At 37.4% G+C, this 24409-nt stretch overlaps 3 protein-coding genes, 1 long non-coding RNA gene and 1 pseudogene across 7 annotated transcripts; 3 read left to right on the forward strand and 2 right to left on the reverse strand.

The window, feature by feature from the left end:
* Positions 1 to 1561: 1561 nt before the first annotated feature.
* LOC148690371 (uncharacterized) lies at positions 1562 to 5372 on the reverse strand. Its single transcript, XR_015956595.1, has 3 exons — positions 5013 to 5372; positions 4311 to 4372; positions 1562 to 3544 (listed from the first exon to the last, which is right to left on the reverse strand). It is a non-coding gene; the product is annotated as an uncharacterized LOC148690371 (long non-coding RNA).
* Positions 5373 to 8735: 3363 nt separating this feature from the next.
* On the forward strand, positions 8736 to 11319 carry LOC137711562 (12-oxophytodienoate reductase 2). 3 transcript variants are annotated; one of them, XM_088685021.1, is made up of 5 exons: positions 8736 to 8932; positions 9400 to 9540; positions 9671 to 9801; positions 9963 to 10127; positions 10505 to 11319. In XM_088685021.1, the coding sequence occupies exons 1-5, from the start codon at positions 8811 to 8813 to the stop codon at positions 11095 to 11097; spliced, it is 1152 nt and encodes a 383-aa protein (XP_088541147.1). In that variant the 5' UTR covers positions 8736 to 8810; the 3' UTR covers positions 11098 to 11319. The 3 variants fall into 3 exon arrangements, with proteins under 3 accessions (XP_088541147.1, XP_068306919.2, XP_088541148.1); XM_068450818.2 differs by having other exon boundaries at positions 8742 to 8899; XM_088685022.1 differs by lacking the exon at positions 8736 to 8932 and adding an exon at positions 8987 to 9192.
* Positions 11320 to 12130: 811 nt separating this feature from the next.
* On the reverse strand, positions 12131 to 13206 carry LOC148690372 (uncharacterized). The gene is made up of 2 exons (XM_088686450.1): positions 12441 to 13206; positions 12131 to 12141 (listed from the first exon to the last, which is right to left on the reverse strand). The coding sequence occupies exons 1-2, from the start codon at positions 13204 to 13206 to the stop codon at positions 12131 to 12133; spliced, it is 777 nt and encodes a 258-aa protein (XP_088542576.1).
* Positions 13207 to 18224: 5018 nt separating this feature from the next.
* LOC137714334 (putative 12-oxophytodienoate reductase 11) lies at positions 18225 to 20987 on the forward strand. Its single transcript, XM_068453577.2, has 5 exons — positions 18225 to 18457; positions 19369 to 19509; positions 19638 to 19768; positions 19928 to 20104; positions 20241 to 20987. Exons 1-5 carry the CDS (start codon positions 18369 to 18371, stop codon positions 20831 to 20833), a joined length of 1131 nt encoding a protein of 376 aa, XP_068309678.2. The 5' UTR covers positions 18225 to 18368; the 3' UTR covers positions 20834 to 20987.
* A 171-nt stretch (positions 20988 to 21158) lies between these two features.
* Positions 21159 to 23617, forward strand: LOC137727713 (lycopene epsilon cyclase, chloroplastic-like; annotated as a pseudogene). The gene is made up of 8 exons (XR_015957051.1): positions 21159 to 21185; positions 21290 to 21345; positions 21458 to 21589; positions 21687 to 21789; positions 21893 to 22178; positions 22366 to 22462; positions 23058 to 23174; positions 23296 to 23617. The product of XR_015957051.1 is annotated as a lycopene epsilon cyclase, chloroplastic-like (transcript).
* Positions 23618 to 24409: the final 792 nt, after the last annotated feature.

Raw genomic sequence — 24409 nt, forward strand, 5'->3', positions numbered from 1 at the left:
CTCGAGAAAAATTTTAGTGTGCCTAGGATACGGAATGGTACACCACATGTCACTATAAAAGCGGTGAGATACTTGTGTTAAAAAATTTTAACAACTTAAAAAATATAACTTTCCGTGACTTATATAATAACATGTGTTGTACTACCCATATTCCGGGCACAATAAAAAATTTCTCCTCCAACTCCAAGACACTAAGCCTTCACTTGTTCATCTTTGGAGTTCTTTTCTAAATCAACAAATCAATTAGGTAGTTCTTAATTCTTAGTTTACAATTTTCTTTGTGATTTTGTTGTTTATTGGTGAGAATTATTATTATTTTTCTATTAAGGCTAAGAATTGTTATTTTTGTATGAGTTTTTCGTATTATCTTTTAATCTTATAGTTATTTGAAGTTTACCCTCCTTGAAAGTTGTTTTGACTATGCCATTGTAACAGACTAATTTTTCTGAAATAAAAATAGCACTCTGCACTTGGGGCTGCTACAAGATGTTTGTTTTCAAATCATATTTCATGCAACAACAAACGAAAAACAACGGCTACATTGCATTTCTCTCTCATATTCTGTGCAAGTTCCTCCCAAGTGTAGATCAAAATATCAACTAATAAGAATGCACATAACTAAAAGATATCGTCAAAATAATGATAAAAAGCTAATGCCCCCAAACTACTCCTCTGTACCGTGTGTGTTATATGCGTAGCCATTCTCTTTTGAACTTAAGAATTATATTTCTAACACGTCTTTGCATAGTAAATTTCCTGTTTTGAAAGAAATTAATAGTTTTGCACAGAAGTTGGTGGAGGAAAAGAGGAATACTTGCTAGTCAAATTAGTATTGATTTTATCAGTTGCGACTATTTCTGTTAAAAAAACCTTTTCAGTGATGAATATTGTGAAGAATCCACATTGTAATAGAGTGGAAGATCAATAGTTGAATGGTAGTTTAGTTGTACACATAGAGAAATATGTATTTAGTTCTATTGATAATGATGTTATGATATGATGTTTCTAAAATATGAGAACACATCGTGGATAATTATAAATAAAAGTATGATCAATTTTTTAAAGTATTTTTTTGACCCTATAGTTGTAAATTCCTAACTCCACCACTAGGACAAGACACATTAATTCGGACGAAACTTTGATAATCAGATGAAAACCTGAACTGAAAGTGACTAGAAACTTTCCGACATTCCATTAGTCATCGATCGTTTTAGCTCTTTCATTTTATACGACTATTGGCCCCGACTATGGTCACTTTTTCTCTTAATCATCGCACAGTCCATCATTATTTGGTCTACTTATTAGTCACTGATTTTTTAGGAAATTATGAAAATCAAATATCCCAATTGCCACTCGCATGATTTCTCCTCAACAAACGGCATTTTTGGCAAGTAGACGTCTTTCTCATTGCATTGGGCTAGTTTTAGAAGGGTTCAATTTTATGGACAAAAAGGCTTTGGGTGGTAATGTAGGCATAAAAGTCGACATCGCTAAAGCTTTTGATACTATGAACTGGAATTTTCTTCTCTTTGTGCTTTCTAGTTTTGGTTTTTCTAGTATCTTTGTGGATTGGGTGCATGTTTTATTACAGTCAGCTTGCCTTTTAATTTCAGTAAATGACATACCGCGTGTGTTTTTCTCTTTCTCCCAGGAGGTACGTCAAGGTGACCCTCTTTCTCAACTTCTTTTTTGTCTAGCAGATGAAGCTTTGAGCAAAGGTTTATCTTTACTTTTCTCTACTAGACGGATTACTTCTATTTCAGCTCCATGAGGTTGTTGCCCTCCTATTTATGTGTTATATGCTGATGATCTTTTCACATTTTGTCTTGGGAATGTTCAATCCCTTCATTCTCTTCGAAATTTCTTGGATAAGTATGGTTGTGCATCAAGGCAATTTGTTAATGTGTATAAGAGTACTTTTTATCTCGGCTTCTCCTTAGTCCATAGTAAAGCGCATGTCTCCAGGCACCTTGGCTTTCGTTTGTGTGTTGTTCCTTTCATTTATCTTGGGGTACCTATTTTTCGTGGTAAGCTAAGGAGAATTCACTTTCAAGCTTTGGTAGACAAGGCTAAAGCACGCCTCTCGGGTTGGAAAGGTAAACTTCTAACAATGGATGGACGATTTCAATTGGTGCAGTCCGTTTATTAAAGCTTATTCCTTCATAGCTTCTCAGTTTATCAATTGCCATCTTGTGTTTTAAAGCATCTTTCTACTTGCGCAAGGAATTTTATTTGGTCAGGGGATTTAACTTCCCAGAAGTTGGTAACTGTTGATTAGAGTATCGTGTGTGGATCTAAAAAAAGAAGATGGCTTGGTCTTTGTGATTTAGCTTCTTTGAACTTGACGACTTTGCTTAGTTTTGGATGAGATGCTTTACAATCCTCTTCTTTGTGGGATTCTTTTGCTTGTTAGCATTTTCCTCTTTCGCCTTACCAAAATTAAAATATTTATTTATGGTCTTCTGTGTGGCGTGATTTGAAGTGTGCTTTGCCTATTTTGAATAATAATAGTCGTTAGATTATTGGTGATGGAAGGCCAGCTTCCTTTTGATTTGACAAATGGTTGGATGAACCTATTATTAGCCCTCCTTTATCTTTGGTCATTTCACCTAAGGTTCTTCCTCGGGTTTCAGATGTTATTGAAGCACAAAGTTGGTGCAACAGATTTTACGTCTGCCTTTTGCCCTTAAATGTTGAGGATGACAAATTGATTTGGGAGCCCTCACCTACTGGGAAGTTTTTTTTTTCTTCTGGTTATCACCTTATTCGAATGAGACATAGTGATTGTGGGCTAAGGTTATTTGGCAACATTTTATTCCTCCACTACTATCTATTATGGCTTGGAGGCTTTTTCATTATAAACTTTCTACAGAGGGTGCGCTACAACGAAATGGTGTTTCTTTGGCATCCATTTGTTATTTATTTTGTAATCCTAAAGAATCTACTGCTCATCTTTTCTTTGGTTGTCGGATATCTAGGCAACTTTGGAGGTGGTTAGCATGTCAATTTGGTACCTTTTTGTCTCTTTCAGATTCTTTGGTTGTTTTTTTTGGGATGACTATGTCTGTAAGCCCTCTTCCAAACAGTTGCACAATCTATAAATTTTTGCAAGTCTTTCTATTATTTCAGCTATTTGGAAGGCTTGAAATGAGTTTATTTTTTAGGGTTGTCCAATCTATTTTCATTGTCTTTGCATATCTATCAATTCTACGATTGTTCATGGTGGGAAATTTATTCTTGGTTACTCTCAGGGTTTTGTGACACACCTTAAGTCCACTTAGATTCCGAATCGAGATGTGCTGACTGACACCAAGAAGGTGACGAAACCATAAAGTGTAATGATGTGGGAAGTGTGAATAAATTTAAACCTAAAAGTGCCTAAATATAAGAGTGCATGTGAGCGGGTTTGAACCCAATTCACACATGATGAAGAGCATAAGTAAAGTACAGTAGAGGTAGGATGATAATTATACCATCGAAGGTAGTCACCTATACCAAGATTTTCCAAGAATCCTCGTTGACACGAAAGCTTTGCCACTAAAACCTGGATGGATGAAAAATAAGGGTGAGTGGGCCTAAAAATAAAGTTCTGTAAAAACTTTTTCAAAAACATAATGACCTCTTGTCATAAAACAAGTATAGTTTCCAAAATATACATACTAGGTATAGTATGAAAACTTACTGCAAAACATAAATATTTCACCTATAAAACATATGACAATCGGTAATCACAATATCTTGCAGAAACGAACATGTAATATCGGGTGCTCATCGACATATGTTGACACACGAGTTCATGTAGAGATATTCTGACATGAACAAGAGTGGGTGTAATAATGATTTACGCTCTAGTACTACAATCACGTGAAGATTGGCGCTATGTGTGTAACATACGAGGCCTAATTGCCTATAGCAATGTAGAACAGGACTGGCACCTACAATAGATCCAAATTGAGCATACGGTGCAATATGAACATACACGTGAAGCCTGGCCCTGGCCCGGACGATTATTGACACCAGTATAGCACACAATGAACATATAACGTGAACACGATCAGGCAACGGTAAATCAATAATTCACATCCGCATAATTCTATTCAATAAAATATTAATCATGGTTGTAAATAAAATCCCATAATAGCTCGCCTACTTGTGCATCCAGTAAGATTTAGCATACTTTCGTACATTCCATCAATACGCTAATTTCTAAAAATGTTAGTCTAATCTAAGCGTAATGTAGAAATTTTTTTAATAAATATAAAATAGAAACTAAATAAATATATAATATCTAAAAGCAAAGACCCACTCACAGGTCATGTAGTCGGGTTGAACCAACCTCACGGGCATCGAAGGTCCTTACGATGCGTTTCACCTAGAAATGAAATCATTCACATAAATATATAATGTACTAACATAAATACGCGTTTTCGTACAAAGTACGACTAATAATAATAAATGAACTATTTTAAAACAATAGAATTTCGAAAAATGGAGGACGGATTTGCATTTGGCACTTCGAGAAACCTAAGATTGGGCCTCGGGTCTCTCCATGAGTTGTCGCATGCGCCGAGCACAGGATAACTCCCACGCACCTGCGAGTACTATCTATCGTACTCGCCTCCCTCGCGAAACCAGAAATCTGGCCAGTTTTTTAGGCCGATTTCCAGAGCTTTAAACGAGCTCAAATCTCATCCATAACCAGCAATTTATATATGGATGTGAAGTTTGGAATGAGGCGAATCGATATATTCCTACATGGGACCAACTCATGGCTGGAGATGGCCAGAAATGTCGTTTAAAAGTGACCAAATGCTCACGGATCGTCGGAATCTGGGGAACTTTTCCTCCCAATTGTGGTTCTATATCAAACTTCACCAAATCAGACATCATGCATCTTAACATTGCTTCTAAACCACGAAGGAGGACCATCCCCCACTCTAATTCTCATGCCTTTCTGGAGAAGTTTAGCAGCATGAACAATGGCTATCTAAGAGAGGTGACCCAAGGCTTACCTTGATCGGAACACAAGAACTCGCTGGGAAAATTGCATCGGTGGTGACGTGAGAAAGAGAGATAGGGTGGTGTGGTGAGTTGGGTGCCTTACCGTGGAGGTAGCTTGTCGTTGCACCATCTCGGTGCTTGCAGAGAGATGGAGACTTTGAGATGAGAAAGTTTGAGAGTGTAGTGAGGTGGTGATCTGGATTTTTGACGCTCGTCGGAGTGGCCACCATCGTAAGTGGCTGGTGGTGGTGGATCGGTGCTCCAATGTTCCGGCGAGGGTGGTGTGATGTGGCATGGTCTCTCTGCACTTGCAGAAAGAGAGAGAGAGAGAGAGAGAGGGAGGGAGAGATGAGAAGGAGCTGAAAGGTAGGAGAAAGTGAAATGCGAGAGAGTAGAGAAGAATTTTTTTTTTATTTTAAAATGAGAGGTCCGAGAGATTTGGAAGGCAGGGAGAGAGGAAAGAGTGGGGTGTGGGCCTTAGCTACTTGGCACACAACCCAAAGTCATAAAAGACAACAAAAAAAATTATCCCGGTGAATGTAAAATTACCAAATCACCCTTCATGCTTCGTAATTCATAAAATTTTCGTCGTAATTCTGAATTTGATTCCATTTGCACCTATGCATTTGTACCGTCAAGTACTTCGAGAATACAATAAAATAATAGCACATACGCGTCATGAAATGACGATCAAGGAAAGTCAATAATCTCTCATCAAGGGGCATTTTTGTCAATTCACTCTCAATCATCAGATTTTGATCCTTCCTTGTTTGTTCGTACATAATGGCTTATTTGTTTGGATCCATTCGAAAAATGACTTAATGGCTTATTTGTTTGGATCCATTCGAAAAATGACTTTCTATGCATCTCACATATATCACGAAAGAAATCTTGTTGCGAACATTTTTGCTAACATAGGCTTGTCTTCTCCATCTTTAACATGGCATGATCCTCCTTCAATGGTGGCTCATGCTGCTGTATTTTCATACCATGTTGGTTTGTCTAGCTATCGCTTCTCAAATTAATGTGCATGTCAGCTTCCAGGTTTGTCTCACTTTCTTTTTTTTTTTCTCCTAACTTTAAGGTGTTGTTCAACTTGTTTTGCAAGTTTAGACTTTTAGGTTTGGTTTTAGAGGGGTTAGGTTTCATGTCCCCCCTCCCTCTTTTCTTTGTATCATTCTTGTTTTTGTTTCTAGAAAGGTAAGGTTTATATTCCCCTTCTTTTTCATGTATTCCTTTTTGTTGTCTTCGCTTTTTAAGGGTAAGGTTTATATCCTCCCTAACTAGATGTAACTTAGTTTTTTTGTTATCAATAAAATTTTCTTTATACCGTAAAAAAAAATCATATCACGAATTTAAATTAATAGATAAAAAATAATATTTAGTCGTTATGATTCGAACAACTACAAAGCAAAATGCGATTTAGTTTTTTGAATTTTGTAGGATTTGTGCGAAAAGTTGTTTTCCACGAGCACTAAGAAATTGTTCAGAAACACATCCAGGAGTTTTCAAAAATTGAAATTAGTTTTATCAGAGAATCCTAGTTCGAAAGAAAATCGGTTTACACGTTTTCCTGGCTGTTAGCCTAGGAACCTGCGTCCAAGAAAGATCTACCAAACCTTTGAATTTTTCTTACTTATATACGCTATATAGAAGAAACCAAGAAATCATCAACCTGTGTGACGGTTGAGAAATTCTTTCATCCAGAAACCGGACCAGGATGGTCATACGGCCCCACACACACAGAATCGTTGCTATCCTATTCCTTCTGATTTTTATATGTTTACTCAGTCCTAATTGCGTCTCACCTCCTCTCTCACAACACCCGAACCCACCACCAACAGTGGCCACACTCGAGTCCTTCTCGTGACGGTGAGGGTCGGAGGAAAGGAAAAAACTATCAATTAAGTGCACTGGGCTATTGTATAATTGGATACAGATGTCCGATTACGTGCAGGTACATATCGTCTTCCGCGTTGCTACTTCGACAAACAAATTGTAGGTATTATTTTTGGTTGGTGGGTGGGGGAAGAAAACAAATAGCAGGTAGTTTTTGACGCCCACCAGCTAGGACTTTTGGAATTAATTAGTTCATGGTTGAATTTGCCAACGAATAAATATATTTTATACAGTAGGTTGTAAATTTGCTCGAATTATAAGGGATTAGGTTCCCACTATTTAGTGGCAGATTTAACATGAGTTATTGGCTGTCATGATCTTAATAGCTTGATAGTCTCAATTTATATTTGTATACGACTCATACATACATAAACTAAAAGAATGAGTAAAAACACTAAATTACAACGTGCCATTTCTTTTGTGCAACTCTATGTGTAGTTATTTGTAAATTTACTACTTTCTTTCTTTTATCTTTCATCCCTTATTTCTTGTGTGCGACCCTACAGTCCGCATGTTGCGTTTGATAAAATGTCTCACTCGACAAGACCTCAACAAAAATGAACATAACCCGGTAGGTACCAATTAGGAACTCCACAAAATAATCCAATAAAAAATTTTGGCCAAAATTATGACCCCCTCGTTATAAAATTCTAGACTCTCTTCTCCCCTTCAAAACATGCGGGCCACAAAATGATAAGGCCTAATCACTTATCATTTAAGATATAATGAGATAACTAAATGAGGGATAAAGATGAAAATCCACAAGGACATTATCACCATGTTGAATTTGTAGAAAACAAACGCTAGGTTATGCGGCACGACGACTACGATGCTAGCTAAAATATAAAAGAAAACTAATGAAAATGATTTGAAAACTTTAAGTTTTAATCAAATTGATAAAAAGATGTTGTAAGTGAATGGCACAAGGAGTGACTTTTTAGAGTAAAAATGTCATCTTCATTAAAAGTGAATAGTTCCAAGAGTATTTCGTTAAAACTCCCAAAATATAAAGAGTAATGCTAGGGAGACAAATTTTTAAACTAAATTTTGTAAACCAAATGGTGTGGTTGTTGATGATTGAATTATTAATTAAATGTTGACTAACATGTTTTTTTTCCTATTGATAACATATCATTTGGTTTGCAAATTTTGTTTAAAAATTTAGTACTCCTAACATTAATTATACAGATAAACCCAATAATCTTCTTTTAATGAACAGTAGAACTCACAATTTAAGTCAAAATTAAATAACCCACTGAACTCAAACCTAGACTATATCTATATGAATGCATATACATGTGGATGTTCCTGAAATGCTTGTTATTTTTATGATTTAGAGCATAATAGACGAACTTAGACAAAAATAATTCAATTAAAAGATGTACTAGTTTAAAATATTACAAACTTAAATGTAATGTTAAGGAACTGCCAATTTTACTCTAGTACTTCTTCCTGGTCAAATGGTCGTTGGTGGTGTCCCTTGAAAAAGGAGCCCCCCAGCCCACCACTGCCTCTGCCTCCCAGGAGGAAGGAGGAGGGGAAGGGGACCGTGCAGGTGCTAGTGTTGCTTTTGAGTTTCTCTTCCTCCTCTCCCCGAACGTATAAATGAATGAGGATTCTTTGAGGATCCTATGAGAATTTCAAAGATTCTTCAATCACATATGTTCATCGTATGTTGTGCGATTAAATTTCGACAAGTACTATTTATATTTAATTTTAAATAAAAAAATTACAATAATTTCTAACTGCATAATATACGATGATCAAACGTAATTGAAGAATCTCAAGATCCTCACAAAAATATCCAAACAGGATCCTCATTCGGTATAAATATCCATGCAGATTAAATAAAATCAAATAAGAAACCAAACACAAAAGTAGGATCTAGCTCTGAACCCAGTTGAATTGAAATGGCTACCACTAATCAAACTCAAGTAGGTGGTCCCATAAGCCCTCTCCTTACCCCTTGCAAACTTGGAAACTTCAATCTTTCTCATAGGTACCTTAACTCAGTCGCTCAACCTTTTCTACAGTATATTCTTCAACATTCCGCATTGATTTTTATGTTTTTTTTGTTATTTTTTTATTTTTAATTTGTATTCTGCTGGAGAAGTTGAGATTTGGGCAGTTGGGTTTTGTTCATTGGGAAACATATTTAGCAACTAAATTAGTCAATTCTTAAAGAAAATAAACTTGGATAGGTGTTACTGAAATTCGCTGCAAGCCCCAGATCTTGAAAGCAAATATATGCATAAATGATGCCTAGAACTCTGAAGCACTCATCACACATGGGTTAGTACCTGACCTTGACCTGAAATTACCTAATTCATCTTTTGATATTAGAGGCACTTGGCTAGGAAAAGTACATCTCCTTTCGGCCGTTTTCGTCGTATTACTTAAATTTTGTTCTGTTTAGCAAGATCTGATAATATATACTTCAAGGGGCTAGTTATAATAACACCTATCAAACTTGTCATAATACTTCCTTGCCGTCTGCAGAGTTGTCTTAGCACCAATGGGTAGACAAAGATCGTACGGATATGTTCCTCAGCCGCATGCGATCTTATATTACTCCCAGAGAACATCTAACGGGGGTCTTCTCATAACTGAAGCCACTGGAGTTTCTGACACAGCTCAAGGGTAATTTCACAAAGATTAGCTTTTTTTCAAGTTTCTTTTATGTCAAATTTTAAATGGAAAACATACATTTAAATGTGTACTTTCTTCATTTCAGAGTTTGACAACATTTTTGTTTCTTTAATATGCGAAGGTACACAGATACTCCCGGTATATGGACAAAGGAGCAAGTTGAAGCATGGAAACCCATTGTTGATGCTGTTCATGCTAAAGGTGGCATCTTCTTCTGTCAGATTTTGCATGTAGGGAGGGTTTCAAATACCGGTGCGTTTCTAACACACTTTTATGACTTCAGTTTGTGTCTTTGAAAGCATCCGGATCATGAGCGAAGAGTTAGCCCATTGAAGCATCAGAGAGCTGCCTTGATATTCCTGTAATAGAAATCTCTCAGATTGTGATTCTATATACATTTTCTAATCTTACAGGATTTCAGCCAAATGGGCAAGTTCCAATCTCTTCTACTGAGAAGCCGATACGATTAAATGGCATTGATGTTTCTGAATTCACGCCTCCAAGACGATTAAGGACGGATGAAATTCCACAAATTGTCAATGATTTTAGACTTGCTGCAAGGAATGCTATGGAAGCTGGTAATTTGTCTTTACTTAAGTATGAAATAAAATTTGCGAGAACTCAAAATTGTTTTCAACAGCAAGTGACCCTATACCATAGTGGTAGAGATGAGTGTTGCCCTTGCACTACTGCGTGGGTTCAACCGCCGTCGTCTCCCTAATCTAACAAATCTATCGTTTGACAAAAAAAAAAATTGCTTTCAACATAAGCAGCATCTCTAATCTTACAAATGTAGTTAAAGCCATGAATATAATTTGCAGTTTGATTAGGTGTGTGACAACAGTTCACGTTAGATTACATGTTAACTAACCTTACATTATAACTGCATGCCTCATTTAAAATCCTAGATTACAAATAATATTTGGTGCACTGAAATTGTTTGTCTGATATACAGGCTTTGATGGAGTGGAAATTCATGGGGCCCATGGATACCTTATTGATCAGTTTATGAAAGATCAAGTGAATGATCGAACAGACCAATATGGCGGATCTATGGAGAATCGTTGTCGATTTGCTCTGGAAGTTGTTGAAGCTATTGCTAACGAGATAGGAGCCGATAAAGTTGGAATTAGATTATCTCCATTTGCCAACTATATGGAATCAGGGGATTCAGATCCTGAAGCGTTGGGCCTTTATCTGGCCAATTCATTGAACAAGTATGGGATCGTGTACTGCCATATGGTTGAGCCGAGGATGAAGACAATTGGAGAAAAGAGTGATTGCCCCCACAGTCTTGTACCCATGAGAAAGGCTTTTAATGGTACCTTCATTGCTGCTGGTGGTTATGACAAGGAAGAAGGGAACAATGGTGTGGCCGAGGGCCGTGCAGATCTTATTGCTTATGGCCGTTTTTTCTTGGCGAATCCGGATTTACCAAAGAGATTTGAGCTTAATGCTCCTCTAAACAAGTACAACAGAGAGACATTCTACGCGTCTGAACCGCTTATTGGCTACACTGATTATCCGTTCCTTGAAACCACTCCTTAGGTTATGGAAGCTTGTACGCTTTTATATTTCTGAAATTCCCGCATTAGTCCGCGTACATGTTTTCGTGTTGCTTTTCTTACACGGTTTGCGTACATGATTCTGCATTGTTTGATCTGTATCAAGTGTAGTATTGTAGCTTGTGTGGTTATTACCTGAACATGCTAACTGATTGCTTGCCTAGTCAATGAGTTTAATAAAAGATAGTTTGTGATGATCTTATTATGATTAGTGGAATTTAACGGAAACCTAAAAAAATGACATTTTGGATGCGGTCCTTAACTACCAGTATGTCAATATTCTTTAATTGAAATTTTTGTAGTTTTTAGTTTTTGATAGAAGTCCATGACATTAATGTAATAATATATTTTTATGTAGGTTATTATATTTTTAAATTAAAAATAAAATTTATAGTTATTTATTTTAATGAGATTTTAAATAAAACCCATAATTTATAGGATTAAAAATATTAAAGATGAATTATACTCTCCAATGTATTGTGTGTGTGTGTACACACCCGGGCATGTTCATCAAAACTAACCAAGAAATTATTGTACCAAAACATGGGTACATTTTTCAAAAACACAAAAAAATAAAAATTATTAGGCTTAATAACATTATTAAATTTTTTATATTAAACTTAACACGGATAAATTCTCAAATCAACTAAATAGAATGTATCCATTTAAGTTTAAAAAATAGATTAGAGAAAAGATTGAAAGAATTTTATATAAAAAAAAATGGGTGCATTTTGTATTAAAAAAAGGTACACCTTTCATATAACAAATTGGTATATTTAAGAATAGGTACATATAAGATTAAAAAATTGAAATTTTTTTATAAAAAATTGAAATTTTTTTATAAAAATTTAATGCGTACAAACTTATTCTAATTTTATTTTTAATATTTTGGAAATATTTGAATTGAGAATTAATTAGGAGTTTAATAAGGGTGTGAGTATTAAAACTATAAATCAGTTACTATTTTTTAGGGTAAATTGCCCTTCGCCAACTCAGATTTGAAGTCTATTACAACCTCATACAATATCTTCAAAAAAAAATTCACTTTCATACCTCACGTACTATTTTATTTTAATATAATACATCTCTTACATGATTGACACATTTGTGCCACGTGGCTGCCACATTCTGTGGGTGGTTCGTTTGAAAATAAATCAATCTTGAGTCTCGGCTGACCACTCTGCTTACGGACATGTTGTACTGGGATGAATTCGGCTTTCCTTTTTCCTTTGTTTTTAGGGAGATGAGCATCCACCATGCCAATTGTCGTCAAGGGGAAGGGATTGACGTCAACTGCCATCTGTTTCTCAGGAAATTTTAACTTACCTTTTTCAATCCAACTTTGAATCGCATCACGGAACACGACGCAATTATTGGTAGCATGCTTGTTCGAATTATGGTACTTGCAATACGTTTTTCCTTTCAACTCTTCGGCCTTAGGAATGTTGTGTCCTGGGCGAAGTTTTATGATTTTTGCTACCAACAACTGGTCGAAAATTGCATCGGCCTTAGTGATATTGAAAGTGTAAACTTTTGATGTTTTAATCATCTCTTCAGAGGTCGAGCGGGTTTTGGCATCCTTGGGACTGATTTGAGGTAATGCCTTGCAAACGTATGGTTTGTCTATTACTATTTCAACCGCGTCCACACTGACGTATTGGGGATCCTCACTTTCGGCCAATGCGTAACTGATTGTGGGATTCTTATATATTGTTCCCCGGGATAGGAACTTTGAGGTTTTTTCCTCTCGGAGCAAATAATCATACGGCTCAACGTGTTGAGCCAGTTCGCACATATCTCGGATATTTGCCCTTAGGAATTTCATTTTGTATTCCATGTCCAAGCCGTTTAGAGCGATTCTAACGAATTCAACTTCAGGAAGAGGTACTCGGCACCAATTCCTAGCCGATTTGAACCTTGTTAAGTATTCCATTGGCGATTCGTCTGAAGCTTGAGCCATCCTAGCTAATGATGAAATGGACAATACCATCCCTGGTCGATAGAATTGTTCATGGAATTTCTCGACCAATTCCTCCCAACTCTGGACGGAGTTCGGTGGGAGGTTGATGTACCAAGCAAAGGCTAAACCCATTAGTGAAAAGTTGAATAGCCGTAGTTTATGGAAGTCGTTATTAACGTCTCCACATTGCGCAATGAATCGAGTTACATGTTCTAACGAAGATAAGGACGATTCTCCGGTGAAAAGACTGAAGTCTGGGATCTTGAAGCCTTTAGGATATTCAACTTTTCCAAATAAGCCGGGTACGGATAGATGAACTTTGGGAACTTCGGACTTTTTTTTAAGGCCGAATCGATCATTCTTTGGACCTCGGTCATATTGACGGATGTTGCTTCCACTCTCTGGTCAGGTCCATCAAATCTACTGATTAATCCTCCTCTTTGTTCCAAGTCAATTGGTTGGAGCTGAGCGAATCTTTTCTCGGCTTGTAATGGAACATTCTTCAAGGGAAGCTGTCGAGGTTGGCCGATGTGGCCATCTTCGAAGGCTTTACTAACCAATAGTTCAAGCAACTTGGTCTGTGTATCATTATTGCTTTGTATTGCTTCAAGCAAATTATTCATTTTTTGGCCAATCGACTGCTCGACTTGCTGAGATTATTCATTAAGTCGTCTTCGAAGAACCAACCTAGTTGGGGGATCAGAACTTTCCCCATCATCTTCGTCGCAATCTTCCATTATTCCTTCGATGAAAATACCTGTCGTTTGGTTGGGAATGTTTAGGTTGTGAGGTTGTCCGCCGAGACAAACTTCATTCTCTCGGTGTGTCGCACTTGCAGCCTCGTTTGGCACAACAATGAAGGGATTTTGTACCTGAGACAAATCTTGTCCAGGGCCTTGTACTGGCAAGTCGGTTGTTGACTTTCCCATGATTGTTTTCTTCTTTACGGACCGTGTCTCAATGGTCATGAACTCCGAAGGTCTAGCACAAGGTCCTACTATGCGTGCCAAAATGTTGACCCTAAAAATTACAAAGCCTACGTGACACAGGCCGAGTAACTAATGAGCTAACTACGTCCTTCGGTTGATGCGGGGCCAACTCGTCAGCCGAACCTAACCGAGGAGTACAATTTGTTGATGTTGTGTTAAGCGCGTTGCTAACTTTTTGATCTTGCAATTGTGACCGAGGAATGAACAAATCTTGACCTTTGGATTCTCGAGCCTAAAGACAAGGTTGCTAATTCTGTGAAGTTGACGAATTGTCAGCGCCGAATTCGGTCACAGTGATTATATTCATGAGAGTATAAGCACGCCGAATCGACACCAGACTATATGAACATAAGTACTCAAAGGTGATGTATGTCTTGATGATAAATGTGGTTCGGCCGTCAGAATGCCGAACTCTGAAACTCACTTGTGAGTATCCAATCATAAAATCACTCGGCGTTCAATGGGCTGAATGTCGTAACTCGTAACACCTTACTTCGCCGAGAAGGCTAATAAGATGACCTCTGCCAATAAAGATTCGAAAACCCTTCTCGACTGAGACTTAGATAGGTCACTAGTTGGCCATGACGCAACGCTGTTTATCCAAACTGAAGGTGCCCCTCGGTCGGCTGATTCTACGGTAACAGTGTTGTTTATCCAAACTGAAGATGTTCGTCAGTTGCCTTCACAGTGTTGTTTATTCAAACTGAAGATGTGTTGGCGGAAAAAGAAAATAAAAAAATCTCAAGATGTTTGATAGGTTTGGGCAGGACAATTGTGTGTTGAATTGGAGGTCTTTTGAATTGCGCACTCCATTCTCTATTTATAGCAGCAAGAACAAATCCTAACCATACTCGAACTAGGACTCCAAACCCCAATCCATCTTATCTCGGCCAATCCTCCTTCTGTTAGGATTTTGAATTCAACCTCTTATTAGGCCACATTCACTTCCAAGTTTCAACATCCTTACCTGGCCGAGAATCCTTACTGCATCACGACTCAACCTCTTCATTCATCCGCTTCGCCATAGGGCTCACCACTTTCTATTCATCTGGAATATTCTTTTTCCAAACAGGACTTGGCCGACCTTAGTTAGGCGGCCCATGAACTGGATGGTTTATAGCAATCCTCGAGCAGAGCTTCTGGGCCGAGAACAATTCCATACTCGGCTCAGCCTAATAATTTTAGGTCCAAACAGATACATAGGCATAACTAATTTCCTTCACTACAGTAAAGCATTATCTGCCTCGTTAATTGAAGTAATTGGAATAGAGTAACAAGGTGAAGCGAGTTTCAAATGAAAATCCTACACAAAAAGTGATCGTACAAAAACTGCATTAAAATCCATTAGACTCCATAACAAAATTAGATTCATTAAAATCCATTAAACTCTGTAATAAAATTCATGTAAAATTCCTTTACAATTCACATGAGTCTATGTCAATCAATTAAAATTCATAAACTCCATGAGATTTATAATTCCGTTAAAATTCATCAAAATCCAAATTGAATACACCTTCTTTAGTAGATGAAATGAATAAGAAAGGTTTGGTTTCTTGGTGGAGAAACATTTGCCAATTCATGGTCGAAGACCATGTCTTTATTTAGTGGTAGGTCTAAGCTTGAAGGTGATTTATTAGAGCACGTGTGGTGTCTCATGATTGACTTGTTTGAGACTCGTTATCCCGCTCATTAAGTCATTAGCCGTTTGACTTTGAGAGATAAAACAAGGAGTGTCAATTAAGTGTCCCGTTTAGGAAGACCCTTAACCACGTTGTGGCTTATGACTAGCCCACGATTGTAGGGATTGTGATCCCATTTGCTAATCTTGAAGGATCATTCCTTATCCAGCCCCGCCTTACTAAGCCTTAGGAGGGGTTTGAGCTTCGCTAAGCCGCCTTGGTCCGATAGCTCTACTAAGTTAAATGACCCAAGACGCGAGCCCGACAAAGGTGTTAATTTCGTTACAAGACCCTCGCGGCCGCACCTCTAGGTTTTAATGCGGCAAGTGCTCGAAGGGCATTTTCGTTCGTTTGGTTTCTTGTGTCAGCATTTTCAATCCTCAATATGTAGTAATAATTTTCCCCATCTCAAAATTTTTGGCACACTCTTCATAATTGATTTTATGAGGACATTTTACATGAAAATGCTCTAAAAAAAAATAGAAAATCATTTATGTCAACATCATCACCGTCAACACCGTCATTAACACCACCACCGCACCACAACACGCCACCATTGTTGCACCATTTACTTCACCATCCACCCCCACTAATTCATGTACACCACCAAAAGTGATGTTGGCCCTTGGTAATAAACGACGATCCCATTGCGCATGATGAGAGAAAAAAATAATAGTAATAAATAAGAGTAAATAATTGAACTAAAGCATGCATGCAATTATTTGGATTAAAGTAAAAGATGAATAAAAGAATGTCCAAATTATAGTCAAACGGTGGCTGTGGTGTCGACAGTGGCAACCATCACTTATACTAGACGCTTAAAATATGTTATCGTCTGATGTAAAATAAGATACTGTATCTCCTATAATAGAGAAAGAAAGAAAAAAGGAAACACAATTGTGGTGTCGGCCATATCAATAAAAAGAAAAGAAAAATGATTTGAAAAAGGAGCCGGCCGTTGGTGCCGTTGGTGTCGTCCACATCGGCAGCCATCTGATAGACATGTTATTATATAATTATTGTCAAATTTTATCGTCTGATGTAAAATAAGATACTATATCATATATTTATTGTCATTTATTTTAGTTGCGTATGACTGTTAATAAATTCGTTAAATTTGGCTTTAAATGATGATTTTTTTTTTTTTTTTTTTTTTGAAACCAGCTTTAAATGATGATTTGGTAAGTGTGAAACCCATATTATGCTGATTTAGAATTCAAAATTGTGACACGTGCCTAAAAAAAACAAAAAAAAAAACAAATTGAAAGGATGAGGAAAGAGAAAGGGAGAGATTAAGGAGATCGGCCCTGACAATTGGAAATTTGAAAAAATAACTAAAATTTGGATCCATTATAAAATTGTAACTATTTTTTTAAATTTGTGATAATTATAACAAAAAATTGATATAAAAATACTAAAATACCTTTAATAACTAAAAACTCCTCCAATAGCCCCCGTTCTAAGGATAAGGATTGTGTGCCCTCCGGTGCCCTCCTGTTTGTGTGGTCACGGTTAAGTCACGTCAGCATTTTATATTACTATTCATTTTTGTCTTATTATCTCTATAAAAGAAACAATATAAAATGTTAACGTGACTTAACTGTGATCACAAAAATTAAACGGATCCGAAAGGGCACCGAAAATAAGAAGACAGACAATACTTGTCTCGCTTCTAGTTTATAAACAGGTGCAACTTTGTCTTCGTAAAAGTCGCCACATCGATCAGACCTCTAGTTCAATTCAACTCCATAGATCTTCGACAGGAATCCATAATATCGGGGCAATAGTCCAAATTTGCTCAAATAAGATTTTTCGTATCTCACAATCCAAACCCAATAAATAATCACAAAGCTTGAATTAAAATAAATGGTTAAATTAAATTAATGATTCCCGTAATAATAGTGTAATAAGAAGATAGCCCCTATAATAAAAAAATTCAAATTTATACCTTCGTGGTGAAATCCGTTAAGATTCAAACCTAACATTAACGTTACCGTTAACTCTCCATTAATATTGCCCATCCCACCCCAACCCAGTTTTTTTTTTTTTTTTTTTTTTTTTTATCAAATAGCTTATCGCCCACTTGGGTTCTGCCTCTGCCTACCTGCTAATGCATGCTTGGTAGGGCTTTCTCTTTAACTCACTGAGTTCAAGACCCCTTTGTTCGAATTAAAATAGTAATTTCACTGGTAATCAAATGAATGTTTTGTGTAAAAAATGATCAGGTTACAAATGGTTACGGTAAGCATCAAGCAGGAGTAAAAGACAGGATCAGTAAATTACCAGAGGCCCTTCTTTGTCTTTGTCACGTAGTTTCCTTCCTTCCAACAATACGTACTGTAAAAAAAGGGCATAAAAAAATAAAAAATAAAAAAAATAAAAAAAACCGATTACGTAATGACAAGCGTCATCAAATATTTCAATTTCGTAATAAAAAATTAAAAAATGATTAGAAAAAGGAGCCGCCCGGCCCATCACTGCCTCTCCCTCCCCAGCTAGTGCTAGTGTTGCTTTATAGTTCACTGTTCATCTTCCTCCTCTCCCGACGGTATAAATCCCCCAATGTGAGAGCAGATCAAATCAAATCAAATCAAATCAAATCAAAAATCAGGATCGAGCTCTGAAAATGGCTACCACTAATCAAACTCAAGTAGGTGGTCCCACAAGCCCACTTCTTGCTCCGTACAAACTTGGAAACTTCAATCTTTCTCATAGGTTAAACTTAACGAACTCACTCACTCACTCAACCTTTTCTACAATTTTATTCTTCTACATTCTGCATTGGTTTTGTTGATTTATTCTGTTTGAGTAGTTGAGATTTGGGCTGTTGGGTTTTGTTCATTTGGAAACAGGGTTGCAGAAAATCCCAGTTTTCTATCAAGAAAAATGAAATTACTGCTTATTTTTTTGGGTAAATTGCAGGTTACTGGGCAGTTTTTGTGCTTGTCAAATGTTTATTTGCCTATGCAAGAATCCTGAATTTTCAGAAATAAAAGCAGCAACTTTCATTGCATGGTTTGTTATGTAACATTTGCATGTTCACATTACTTGCAAGGCAAGGAATTGGTTTAGTTTGCGAGTTTGAGTTACAATAGATAGTGTGCTGCAACTTTTGGCTCAGTTTGTAAACTTTGTATTGATGTCTACCGCTATGAATTACTTGCTTTGTGTTCAAGATTGTTTGAACACATCGTATCTTAAAGTTGTAACTATATCACAGCAACTAAAGTCTAACTGTTAAAGAAAATAAACTAGGACAGGTGTTACTGAAATTCGCCGTAAGCCCCAGATCTTGAAACCAAATATATGCGTGGATGATGCCTATAACCGACTGACATTCGGTTTGATATTGCTTCCCAAAGCATAAATGGTACATCATGAGGTGTGAACTCTGATCGAACTCATCACACCTGAGTTAGTACTTGACCTTGACCTGAAATTACTTAATTCATCTTTGATATTAGGTCCACTTGGCTAGGAAAAGTATATCTCCTTTGTCGCCTTGTTGTCGTAATACTTAAATCTTGTTCTGTTTAGCAAGATCTGATAATACTTCCTATCAAACTTGTCATAGACTATGTAGTAGGTGCATTCTGATAATATACTTCTTCCTTGCCTTTCTGCAGAGTTGTCTTAGCACCATTGACCAGACAAAGATCATACGGAAATGTTCCTCAGCCACATGCCGTCTTATATTACTCTCAGAGAACATCTAACAGGGGTCTTCTCGTATCTGAAGCTACTGGAGTTTCTGACACAGCTCAAGGGTAGCTTCACAAATATTTGCTTTTCTCAAGTTTCTTTTATGTTAAATTTTAAATGGAAAACATACTTTAAATGTGCACTTTCTTCATTTCAAAGTTTGATAACATTTTTGGTTCTTTAATACGCGAAGGTACCCAGATACTCCCGGTATATGGACAAAGGAGCAAGTTGAAGCATGGAAACCCATTGTTGACGCTGTTCATGCTAAAGGAGGCATCTTCTTCTGTCAGATTTGGCATGTTGGGAGGGTTTCAAATACTGGTGCGGTTCTAACACTACACTTTTATGACTTCACGTTGGGTCATTGAAAGCGTTCGGATCATAAGTGAAAAGTTAGGCCACTGAAGCATCAGAATGTTGCCTTGAAATTCCTGTAATAGTAATCTTTCAGATTGTGATTCTATCTATATTTTCTTACAGGATCTCAGCCAAATGGGCAAGCTCCAATCTCTTGTACTGACAAGTCACTAACCTCCGAAACACCATCTAATGGCGTTTATGCTATTGAATTTTCTCCTCCAAGGCGATTAAGGACAGATGAAGTCCCACAAATAGTCAATGATTTCAGACTTGCTGCAAGGAATGCTATGGAAGCTGGTAAATTGTTTTTACTTTAGTACAAAACAAAAGTTGCGAGAACTCAAAATTTGCAGTTTGACTAGCTGTGTGATAATAGTTCATACTAGCTTACAAATAATATTTGGTGCACTGTAATTGTTTGTCTGACATACAGGCTTTGATGGAGTGGAAATTCATGGGGCCCATGGCTACCTTGTTGATCAGTTTCTGAAAGATCACGTGAATGACCGAACAGACCAATATGGCGGATCTGTGGAGAATCGTTGTCGATTTGCTCTGGAAATTGTTGAAGCTGTCGCTAACGAAATAGGAGCAGATAAAGTTGGAATTAGATTATCTCCATTTGCTGACTTTATGGACTCGGGGGATTCAAATCCAAAAGAATTAGGCCTCTGTATGGCCAATTCATTGAACAAATATGGGATCCTGTACTGCCACATGGTTGAGCCGAGGATAACGATAGCTGCAGAAAAGCGTGACTACTCCCATAGTCTTGTACCAATGAGAAAGGCTTTTAATGGTACCTTCATTGCTGCTGGTGGTTACGACAAGGAAGATGGGAACAATGCTCTGGCTGAGGGCCGTGCAGATCTTATTGCTTATGGCCGTATTTTCCTGGCGAATCCTGATTTGCCAAAGAGATTTGAGCTTACTGCTCCTCTGAACAAGTACAACAGAGAGACATTCTACACATCTGATCCCATCGTTGGTTACACTGATTATCCATTTCTTGAGGCCACTACTTAAGTTTACCACAACATATGGAAGCTTGAACACTAGGGCTCCTTTGATTCACCCGATTCTGCAATATCTTATAGTACTGTGTTGTATTTATTGCATTATCTATTGTTGTAGTGTCCAATGTTTGGGAATGAATAACATTTGTCAGTGTTGTACTCTCTGTTCAGTGTTGTACCGTACAATGGCCGGAATGAATAACATTTGTCAAAGAGGAAACTCAATTCTTATCCCTATATAAAGTACAACCAATTGATCCTAGTTGTGCCTTGATCTGGCTGCAGAGTCAGCCAAGTTGGGCTTATTGGCCCCGATCTCCCTTTCACATATAACTATGGTGTTTGGGAGGATGAGTTTGAAGGTATTAACTTTACTATTATGTCTTGTTAATTGTATGGTTTGTGAACTACCCAATTCACAAACTCTGCTCACATCTGATATTCACTTTGATTTTTATATTTCCAGATCTTGGACTTGAAGGGTGTATGGAACGTGTTTGGATCCTTCGCACTTATGGTCGTGTTTGTCGAGATATGCTACATGAGGAGCTTTTGAGAAAGCAACTAGAACCCTATCCTACTATATTTCTACTCGTTTCATGTTTGCAGGCATTGTAGTCTCTCTAGATGCATAATTCATATTAAATTTTGTTAGGTGTGTGGAGTCAGGTGTTTTGTACCTCGATTCAAGTGTGGAAAGTATTGTTGAAGCTAGTAATGGCATTAGTCATGTAGCCTGTGGGCACAATATCGTTGTTTCGTGTAGGTACGAGGGAATAACGTTTCTTCAGTTGAAAGAAAGTATATTTATCTTTTATCCTACTTATTCCAGGCCTGTTTCAAACATCTAACTGGTATTACAGGCTTGCTACTGTTGCATCAGCAGCTGCTTCTGGGAAGCTTTTGCAGTACAAGGTGGGTGGTCCAAAAGTGGCAGTCCAAACAGCGTATGGTATCGAAGTTGAGGTAGGAACAATTGTACTCTGGGATGATTAGTTCCTTAACTTCCTATTGGGGCAGAAACTTTTTGATGACTTGCTACTATGTCCATTCTTTCTTACAATTTCAGGTGGAAAATAATCCGTATGATCCCAGCCTGATGGTTTTCATGGATTATAGAAACTACACAAAGCAAAAGGCTCCATCTTTAGAAGCAGAATATCCAACATTTCTTTGTCATGCCCATGTCTCCGACAACATTGTTCTTTGAGGTTTGCTCGATGTACATCAGTTTGTCTGTCCTGTTACTTAACTTGCTTTCAAAGTACTTAGAGAAATTGATTGCAGGAAACTTGAAAAAGCTCTTGTCATGGTTAATGACAATGGGAATCTGTATTACGAAAACTTATGAAGAGGTAAATTTTGTATGACGGAGGACAATGCTTACTATTTTTGAGATGAACAATCGCCTTTATTGTGAAAACATCTCTGAACTATCTGAACTAGGCATAATGCCTTGCCGTGTAGCGGAACAATTTATGCAGTAATTTGGTCTGGCTTACTTTCATAATTCAAGGCATAATCTTGCAGTAATTTATGCAGGATTGGTCTTGGATTCCAGTTGGTGGCTCCTTACCAAATACAGAGCAAAAGAACCTAGCGTTTGGTGCTGCTGCTTGCATGGTACATCCAGCCACAGGTAAGTGTTGGTTTGGATTGTTTGGAATAGTTATCTGCATCTTATATAGAATGAGTGTGTCGAACTGTTTAAAGGCTTGGTATCCTTCGGACCTCATTCTCGAAGTTTTTAGCTTACCTTTAGAAATATGACTAGCTTGAAGAGGAAACTCATCTCTCTCTGTCTGCATGTTGCTGCTCTTACATTGTCCATAGAGTAATTCACATAACTTGTAAACTTGCAGCCATAGTTGGTAGTGTTAGTCATGCAAATCAAATAATTGACAGACTTGCAAGAACTGTATGTTGTGACCTTCATATTACTTTATCGGCGCATTCCCTAACATGGTATTAGAGTTCTTGTTGCATGAGCCTTGAGTTTGAAACCTTCAATCCTCATTCCCCTCTAAATCGTTAATTTGCAAGGCACAGAGTGAGCTGCATCGATATGTTCTTTTTCTTTAAACATCTACCTGTCTCGCGTTTGAATTATGCTTGCTTTGTCATCGGCATCCCTGCTTAGCTAGCATACTGTGTTTCGAGTGTCTTCTACCATCAAGAGCATTTAGCTATGAGGAGTCATACTTGCAATTTGTGATTCACCCTTTTCCTTTCAGCAAGGAATACACTGGCCGCAAGAAAGGAAACGCTCTTTTTGGACTAGCGCTTATTCTGCAACAGGATACTGAGGGCATCATGACATTCTTTTGTACTTTCTTCTGCTTATCCACCTGGTACGATCAATTGCGTAGCTTTTCTAAACATTCTTGCTTCATGAAGTAAACTTGGAACAGATTTCTTCGGGAAAATTAGACGAACTTGAATGATTGATCGATGTTTGTTCTTCCATTGCAGGATGTGGCAGGGTTTCCTTGGCTCTACTTTGTCCTCGGCTGATCTCCTTTGTTTCGCGTTGTACGTTTGTTTTAGCTCCAAATAACCTGAGAAAGGGCCTCGTGAGACATCCACTTTCTGATCCTTCTGGAGGCGCTATGATTAGAACCTATCTCACATTCCCTAATTAGTGCTACTCCTACATAATAAGAGTACACAGTTTAGAGTACCCTAAGAAGTAAGATCCCACCCTACTTTTGAAGGTCACTTGTTTGTTTGTCTCTTTTTTTTTTTTTTTTTTTTTTCCGGGTGTCAATTGTACAAATGTGTATGCAGCATTATTGTCAATACGTAATCAATATATCAACAATTATTAAATTTGATTTGGCTTGAAAAACCTTCCTTTTAACTAATTTTGCATAAAAGTAATTGAAATTTCACATTCTTCTGTCATCCCACGAGATCTTGAAACTGATTCAAGTTCTATATATGATACTAAAGACACTAGCTTTTAGCTATCAACTGATATAAAAATAAAAAAAAATTAAAATGAGTATAAATAAGAAAAATAAAATATTACCGCATAAATAGTATCTTAAAAGTTGGTGTCTCAAGTGAGCTCAAGTTCTGTAATCGTGTCGTTTTTCTGTAAATGACGTCGTTTTCTTTTAATTTGCACCGAATAAAAATAACTTATTTAAACGAAAACCCTAAAACTTCCAACGGCACATTCACGCAACACGTTTTTCTCTGTTTCTCTGTTTCCCTGTCTGAGAAAGGCGATTTTAGGGTGTTGAAATCAGATCTCTGCGATCGGAGAATGGTCTCACGGCGTACAATCGCAGTATGATCTGACGGCGTGCGACAGAGAATAATCCGACAACGTGTGATCGGAGAATGATCTGACGGCGGATACCGGAAAATGGTCTGACGGCTTCTGTGCTACTCGGCGTGAGGTGCGATAGAGGTTCTCGTCAGCCATAAGATAAGCTTTCTTGGTTGTAATTGATTATTTGAACTGCTGTTGTATGCCGATAAGGGCGAATAGAATTAGAATTAGGGTTTCATATGTTTTGGGAAACAAATGCATGCTATCTCTATGATTCTAGTTCGCGAAAAGATCTAAGTTCCCAGT

Source organism: Pyrus communis, chromosome 15, assembly GCF_041283825.1.
Source record: "Pyrus communis isolate YQ-2024b chromosome 15, ASM4128382v1, whole genome shotgun sequence".
Taxonomy (NCBI): domain Eukaryota; kingdom Viridiplantae; phylum Streptophyta; class Magnoliopsida; order Rosales; family Rosaceae; genus Pyrus; species Pyrus communis.

Coding starts and splice junctions, on each gene's coding strand:
- LOC137711562 (XM_088685021.1), top strand. CDS start 8,811: ATGGCTACCACTAATCAAACTCAAGTAGGTGGTCCCATAAGCCCTCTC. Junction 8,933..9,399: donor GTCGCTCAACCTTTTCTACA/GTATATTCTTCA, acceptor TGCCGTCTGCAG/AGTTGTCTTAGCACCAATGG. Junction 10,128..10,504: donor AAGGAATGCTATGGAAGCTG/GTAATTTGTCTT, acceptor TCTGATATACAG/GCTTTGATGGAGTGGAAATT.
- LOC137714334 (XM_068453577.2), top strand. CDS start 18,369: ATGGCTACCACTAATCAAACTCAAGTAGGTGGTCCCACAAGCCCACTT. Junction 18,458..19,368: donor AACTTCAATCTTTCTCATAG/GTTAAACTTAAC, acceptor GCCTTTCTGCAG/AGTTGTCTTAGCACCATTGA. Junction 19,769..19,927: donor TGGGAGGGTTTCAAATACTG/GTGCGGTTCTAA, acceptor ATTTTCTTACAG/GATCTCAGCCAAATGGGCAA.
- LOC148690372 (XM_088686450.1), bottom strand. CDS start 13,206: ATGGGTTTAGCCTTTGCTTGGTACATCAACCTCCCACCGAACTCCGTC.